This window comes from Pristis pectinata, chromosome 29, assembly GCF_009764475.1.
Source record: "Pristis pectinata isolate sPriPec2 chromosome 29, sPriPec2.1.pri, whole genome shotgun sequence".
In the NCBI taxonomy this organism is placed as follows: domain Eukaryota; kingdom Metazoa; phylum Chordata; class Chondrichthyes; order Rhinopristiformes; family Pristidae; genus Pristis; species Pristis pectinata.
The window spans coordinates 20,560,008-20,567,802 of record NC_067433.1 but is presented as its reverse complement, the minus strand read 5'-3'; the positions used below and the strand labels follow the sequence as shown (position 1 = coordinate 20,567,802).

The following is a 7,795-nucleotide window of genomic DNA, read 5'->3' as shown; positions in this document are numbered from 1 at the left end:
TCTTCTTCCTTGGGATGAACTAATCCTGCATCTTCCGAATTACTCCCAGAAACTTCTGCCATCGCTGGTCCACAGTCATCCCTGCTGGGGACCCCTTCCAATCAACTTTGACCAGCTCCTCCCTCATGCCTCTGTAGTTAGCTTTATTCAACAGATACATCCGATTTTAGCTCCTCCCTCTCAAACCGTAGGATGAAGTCTATCATTATGATCACTGCCTCCTAAGGGCTCCTTTACCTTAAGCTCCCTAATCAAATCTGGTTCATTGCACAACACCAAATCCAGAATTGCCTTTTCCCTGGTGGGCTCGACCACAAGCTGCTCTAAAAAGCCATCTTGTAGGCATTCTACAGATTCCTTCTCTTGGGATCCAGCACCAAGCTGATTTTCCCAATCTACCTGTAAACTGAAATTCCCCATGACCACGGTAGTGTAGTGGTTAGCGTAATGCTATTACAGTGCCAGCAACCCGGGTTCATTTCCGGCCGCTGTCTGTAAGAAGTTTGTACGTTCTCCCCGTGTCTGCGTGGGTTTCCTCTGGGTGCTCCGGTTTCCTCCCACATTCCAAAGACGTACGGGTTAGGAGCTGTGGGCATGCTATGTTGGCGCCGGAAGAGTGGTGACACTTGCAGGCTGTCCCCAGCCCATTCCCAGTAATGCAAAAAGACCCATTTCACTGTGTGTTTCGATGTACATGTGACTAATAAATAAATATCTTATCTTATCTGAACATTGCCCTTTTTACATGGCTTTTCCATTTCCAGTTGTAACTTGTACCCCACATCCTGGCTACTGTTCAGAGGCCTGGATATAACTCCAATCAGGGTCTTTTTACACTTGCAGTTTCTTAACTGTACCCACATCTTCTGGTCCTTTGTCATTTCTTGCTAAGGATTTGATTTCATTTTTTACCAAGAGCCACCCCACCCCCTCTGCCCACCTGCCTGTCTTTTCGATAGGATGTGTATCCTTGGGTGTTTAGCTCCCAGCTGTGAGCTTCTTTCAACCACAGCTCTGTGACGCCCACAACATCATACCTGCCAATTTTTAACTGCGCTATGAGCTCATCGACCTTATTTTGTATACTGCGTGCGTTCAAATTTAACACCTTCAGTCCTATATTCACCACCCTCTTCTCAAATTTGTCTCCACGTTCAGTAATCTCTCCTGCACTCTCCTTCCCTTTTACTTTATCCATACTTTTCCATCCACCCCCTTACTATTTAGTTTTAAGCCCTATCTACAGCCCTAGTTATGCGATTCACCAGGACCCTGGTCCCAGCATGGTTCAGGTGGAGCCCGACCCATTGGAACAGCTCCCACCTTCCCCAATACTGGTGCCAACGTCCCACAAATTCAAACCCACTGCTCCCACACCAATCTTTGAGCCACACATTTAACTCCCTGATCCTATTGACCCTGTGCCAATCTGCACATGGCTCCAGTAGCAATCCAGAGATTATTACCTTTTTGGGCCTGCTTTTTAATTTAGTCCCTAGCTGCTCAAGTTCCCTCAGCAGAAACTCTTGTTCTATCTACGTCGTTGGTACCCACATGGACCACGACATCTGGATCTTTCCCCTCCCACTCCAAATTCCTCTGCCCCGCCAGCTGATCTGCGCAGGATCTAAGGACACAGCCAGGGACACCATCCGGGCCAGATGCTTTCCACGGGTTCACTCTCTGGAAGACTGATCTTACATCTGCAATGGTGACTGTGGGTCCAGGTGCATTGGAGGCTGTCAGGATGGGTGGCGACATTCCAATCCCCTGCTGTTCAAAATTTGCCTAGAATGCGTTAAGCTCATCGGGAAGAGATGCGCTGTTGTCGGAAATGCTGCCCGACAAATTCTATCCCTTTAAAAAATTAATTGGATGATTGGATGGCTTCCCTCATGGCCCTGCTCACCTATGGCACATCTTACAGTGACTGGTGTATTTATGCTTGTTCTCTACCCTGCCTAGACACCTCCCAAAATATAGTACTCACATTTATCTGTGTTGAACATTACTAATCATTTGCCCATTCTGCACACTTATTAATGACGTCTGGTGATTTGTGGCCATTCTCCTCAGCTCTGACTATTCTCTGACCCACAATTTAGAAATTGTATTCTTGATTCAGGAGTCAAAACATGTGTTGCATTTTGGGAAGTTAAACCAGGGAAGGACTTGCACAGTAAATGTAGGGCTCTGCAGAGTGCTGTAGAACAGAGAGACCTAGGGGCACAAGTACATAATTCTCTGAAAGTGGCGTTACATTTAGACAGGGTGGTGAGGAAGGTGAACAGCACACTGGCCTTCAACAGCCATGGATTGAGTACAGGAGTTGGGACATCATGTTACTACTGCACAAATCCAGATTAGATTAGATATACACCAGGGGGCAGTGAAATTCCTTGCTCACATGAAGCTCCCAGAGTAGACAGTTATACGTGGTGATAATAAATACAACAATAAATACAGCAATAGTACAAAACAACAGAATGGTGCAAAGACTGTAGTGCAGTCTGAAGCAGTGCAAAACTAAATGCTAAGATGATAATAACCGAATGATTGAGAGGGGTAGAGTTAAGAGTCTGAGAACGTGGCAGTACTACTGGGAAAGGGGTGTGACAGAGATGATTGGTTCAGGAGTCTGATAACAGTGGGGAAGAAGCTGCTCTTGAGTCTGGTCGTCTGGGCTTTCAGGCTCCTGCATCTTCTCCCAGGAGGTAGGGAATGGCCAATGTGGCAGACATCCTTGACGATACAGCTCGCCTTCCTGAAGCAATGCACTATAAGATGGACAGGGTGGAAGGAAGTGAGGAGCCTGCGACGGACTGGGCAGTGTTTACCGCTCTCTGCAGGTTCCGTCGGTCCAGAGCAGAGCAATTGCCGTACCAGGCTGAGACGCAACCCATCAGGATACTTTCTATAGTGCATACTATACTTAGAGTACTGTGTGCAGTCCCGTCCCCCAGCTACAGGAAGGATGTCATTAAGCTGGAAAGGGTGCAGGAAAGATTTACAAAGATGTTACCGGGACTTGAGTCATGAGGAGAGACTGGAGAGGCTGGGACTGTTTTCCTGGAGTGAAGGAGGCTGAGGGGTGACCTTACAGAGGGTTATAAAATCATGAGGGCCACAGATAAGATGGGTGGTCACAGTCTTTTTCCCAGGGTGGAGTCTAAAACTTCATGGCACAGGTTTAAGGTGAGAGGGGAAAGATTTAAAGGGGACCTGAGGGGCAACTTCTTCACCCTGAGGGTGGTGGGTATATGGAACAAGTTGCAGAGGAAGTGGTAGAGGTGGGTACAGTAACAACGCTTAAAATGCACTTAAACAGGTACATGGATAGGAAAGATTTCGAGCGATACGGGCCAATGAGAACAAATGGGACTAGCTGAGATAGGCAACTTGGTCGGTATGGATGAGTTGGGCCGAAGGGCCTGTTTCCGTGCTGCATTAGCTCTATGACACTACGTAAATTGTGACTAGCAGTGGTGCCGACGCTGATCCCTCGCTGAAATCAGCTTTCAATCCACTCCACGTCTCACCCCCGGACCCTACATCACAACATAAACCCCAGGGGAACTCCCCGTCCTCTCCCGCACCCCATCCTCCGACCTTACTCATCACCCGCCGAATCAAAGGCCGTTTGAAAATATAAATAATCTACATCGAATGATTTTCTGTGGCTCCCTAAAAATTCTACAAAGCCTTGTTACCCGAAATGAAGCCTGCACGCCAGCAGAGAGCTGAAGCACGTCGGGCTGTGGCCGCCCCGGTGAGGTCTGGCACCAGCTCACTGGCACCGTGCTTCCGCCTGGACCAAAGATGGCGCCAGCCGCACTTGGTGGCGGCGACGCAATGACGCCATTGGTGTGCGTGGTGACGTGTGAGGCGGGAGTCCGCAGCCATGGCGGAGGAGTGGGAGCCGGTCCCTGAGGAGGAGGAGGAGGCCGAGGAGATCCTGACCCCGGCGCAGCTCATCCACAGGCTGGAGGAGGTGAGATCGTCCCTGGCCCCCTCACACCCTTCAGCGCCGAGGTAACCCCGCGGGGCGCGGGCTGGGGGCAGCGGCGGCCCTCGGTTATCGGGCCGGGGCAGCGGGCGGCGCGGCCTGCAGCTGGGTTACGGTGCGGGCCGGGGCAGCGGGCAGCGGCAGCCCTGGGTTATCGGGCCGGGGCCGGGGCAGCGGCTGGGTTACGGTGCGGGCTGGGGCAGCGGCAGCCCTCGGTTATCGGGCCGTTACCGTTTAATAGGACATGGAAGTACAGCACTGGACGGCCATTCGGCCCACGGTACTGTGCCGAGCTTGAGGCCATTTATACTTAATGTCCTCCTGTGTATCATCCCTGTCCCTCCACTCCCTTCGTATTCATGCGTAAACCCCGCCAAACTGCCTGATTCCACGGCTACTTCTGGTAACCCATTCCAGGCACCTACCACTCTGCGTGAAATACTTGCCCCTCACGTCGCGATTAACCCCCCCCCCCCCCACCAACCCCCAACCTGAAAAGCGTGTCCTCTGGTGTTTGACATTTCTACCCTTAATGTGACAGGGTGTGAGGTTGTGCACCTCAGGAAGAGGAAGACTATTAATGGAAAGGATGAGGATCTAGGTATTCTTGTGCATGAAACACAAATCATAGGCAGGCAGGTGCAGCAAGTGCTCAGGAAGGCAAATGACCTATTGATCTTTATCACAAAAAGGTTGGAGTTTGCAAACAGGGAAGTTTTGTACAGGGTCTCGATGAGGTTGCAACTCTACACAGCTTTGATCCCCTTGTTTAAGAAAGGATATGTTGACATTGGAGGCAATCCAGAGGGGATCCACCAGGCTAATTCCTATCATGAGTGGCTAAAGAAATTAGGTCTATATTATTTAGAGTTTAGAAGAATGAGGCCTGATCTTACTGAAATATATAAGATCCTAAGGGAACATGACAAGGTAGATGTTGAGATTTTTTTTTACTTGTGGGAGAATCTTGAATGAGGGCAAGTGATTACAAGATTGGTTATCTGAAAGTAAAGTAACTTCTTGCCATGTTACCATGTGATCCATCTGTTCCATACTGGAATACACGTCCATGGATTCTCTGTGGGTTTTGCAGGCTAGCTCATTGTGGGTATTTATAAAGGAAGTAGATAAATTTTTGTAATATCAGGGAATTGAGGGCTATGAAGAATGAGTACCGGAGGAGTTGGGGTAGAACAGCCCTAATCACGTTGAATGTGGGTCAGGCTTGGGGGGCTGAGTGTTGTCCTATCTTGTGTAACCTACCTTTCTGCCTGGCTTTTCCCCAACCAGCCCCAACCCCCTCCCCCCCCCCCCCCCCCCCCCCCCCAATGGCCTATCCCTTGGCACTATGTCCTCGCCAAACTCCATGTTGTTGATCCGGGAGGCCCCCTTCCCCAACCTCTTCAGACTGCCCACTCCCCCAACCTACCTCCAAATTGTTCTTGCTTTCCAACCCAAACCCCACCTAAATTCCTTGCCCCTTGACCTTGAGGTCCTACAGTGTGTGTGGGGGGTGGTGTGGGGGCGGTGGGGGATTCTTAGCGCCTGTTGCACAGCAAGTTCTGTTCTTTCATTCTGGCACATGTTGCTGTGATCTCAGCTGCTGAGTGCCCGCGTATGTTCAGCCCAATTTTCTTTTATAAGGACTGAAACCACTAACAGGCTTCATCGAGGGATCTTGGTTCCTTGAAGTCCTGGCAACTTTCACCTTCTTTGTTACAAGGTTCCAGTCGACTAGTATGTATTTTAATTGAATCCATAGGTTTTAGTTTGCTAGTCTGGAATGTAATGACTACAGTCATTTCTGTCTTTAATTTCCACACAGGCTTGGCTGAATGAGAAGTTTTCTCCTGACCTTCTCGAATGTAAATCTGAAATTGTGGAATGTGTCATGGAGCAACTGGATCATATGGTAACAAAATAATTATTCACTTGACTAAAGTGCATAGTGAGGATGCCATTGAAGGCCACAGAAAGGATATCTAGCTTTCACAGTGGTAGCATCAAACAGCAGGGAAAAGGTCTCTTCAGTCCATGCCACCATCAAGTGCCCATTTACACTAATCCAAAATGGTCTCGCTTTTATTTTCTTTTAAATTTTTTTAAAATTTTATTTTACAGTGTGGTAACAGGTCCTTCTGGCCTAATGAGTCCACGCCGCCCATTTTAAACCCATATTAACCTACCCGTACGTCTTTAGAATGTGGGAGGAGACCAGAGCACCGGGAGGAAACCCATGCAGACGTGGGAGAACGTACAACCTCTTTACAGACAGCGACAGGAATTGAGCCCCGATCGCTGGCGCTGTAATAGCGTTGCACTAACTGCTACGCTACACTTCTTCAGTTCCCCCCGCCCCCCCCCCCCCCCCCCCCCCCCCAGATTCATTCGCTCACCTTTACACTCGGGGCAACTTACAATCTTTGGGATTTGGGAGGAAACCAAAGCACCTGGAGGATCCCATGCAGTCCAGGGAGAACGTGCAAACTCCACATAGACAGCACCACAGGTCAGAATTAAACCTGGATCACTGGTGCCAAGAGGCAATGGCTCCACTATCTGTGTCATGTTTCCTACAGGGAATTATGGAATTTGTTTTTGGCACATGTTGATCAATGTCCTTGCATTCGTTCTGTTCTCTCGTGAGGGTCCCCTTTCTAGGACACACTGTTATTGTGGTCATAGGGGATTTAAATATGCAGGTAGATTGGGGAAAATCAGGTTAGTGCTGGATCCCAAGAGAAGGAATTTGTAGAATGCCTATGAAATGGCTTTTTAGAGCAGCTTGTGGTTGAGCCCACTAGGGAAGAGGCAATTCTGGATTTGGTGCTGTGCAATGCACCAGATTTGATTAGGGAGCTTAAAGGTGAAGGAACCCTTAGGAGGCAGTGATCATAATATTGATAGAATTCACCCTGAAGTTTGAGAGAGAGAGAAGCTAAAATCAGATGTATCGGTATTACATTTGCGTAAAAGTAACTGCGGAGGCATGAGGGAGGAGCTGGCCAAAGCTGATTGAAGGGGACCCCAGCAGGGATGATGGTAGAGGAATGGTGGGAGTTTCTGGGAGTAATTCAGGAGACACAGGATCAGTTCATCCCAAGGAAGAAACAGCATCCTAAAGGGAGGATGAGGCAACCGTGGCTGACAAGGGAAGTCAAAGAAAGCATAAAAGCAAAAGAGGGCATACAATATTGCAAAAATTAGTGGTAAGCTTGAGGATTGGGAAGCTTTTAAAAACCAACAGAAGGCAACTTAAAAAGCAATAAGGGGAGAAAAGATGAAATATGACGGTAAGCTAGCCAATAATATAAAAGAGGACACCAAAAGTTTAAGATATATAACGAGTAAAAGAGGCAAGAGTGGACATTAGACTGCTGGGAAATGAAGCTGGAGGTAGTAATGGAGAGCAAAGAAATGGCGGGTGAACTGAATGTGTATTTTGCATCAGTTTTCACTGTGGAAGACACCAACAACGTGCTAGAAATTCGAGAGTCGGGGCAGAAATGAGTGTAGTTGATATTACTAAGGAGAAGGTGCTTGGGAAGCTGAAAGGTCTGAAGGTGGATAAGTCACGTGGACTGGATGAACAACACCCCAGGGTTCTGAAAGAGGTAGCTGAAGAGATTGTGGAGGCATTAGTAGTGATCTTTCAGGAATCACTAGATTCAGGAATGGTTCTGGAGGACTGGAAAATCACAAATGTCACTCCACTCTTTAAGAAGGGAGGGAGGCAGATGACAGGAAATTTTAGGCCAGTTGGCCTGACTTCAGTGGTTGGTAAGATGT

At 48.5% G+C, this 7,795-nt stretch overlaps 1 protein-coding gene across 1 annotated transcript in view; it reads left to right on the top strand.

The window, feature by feature from the left end:
• The first annotated feature begins 3,863 nt into the window (after nt 1-3,863).
• The window catches only part of gins4 (GINS complex subunit 4 (Sld5 homolog)), a 28,155-nt gene continuing 24,223 nt past the window's right edge, over nt 3,864-7,795 (top strand). The window contains exons 1-2 of the mRNA XM_052041186.1: nt 3,864-3,991; nt 5,832-5,918. Of these exons, the coding sequence (XP_051897146.1) occupies nt 3,902-3,991; nt 5,832-5,918 (177 nt within the window). The 5' untranslated portion in view covers nt 3,864-3,901. The remainder of the gene's footprint in view (nt 3,992-5,831; nt 5,919-7,795) is intronic.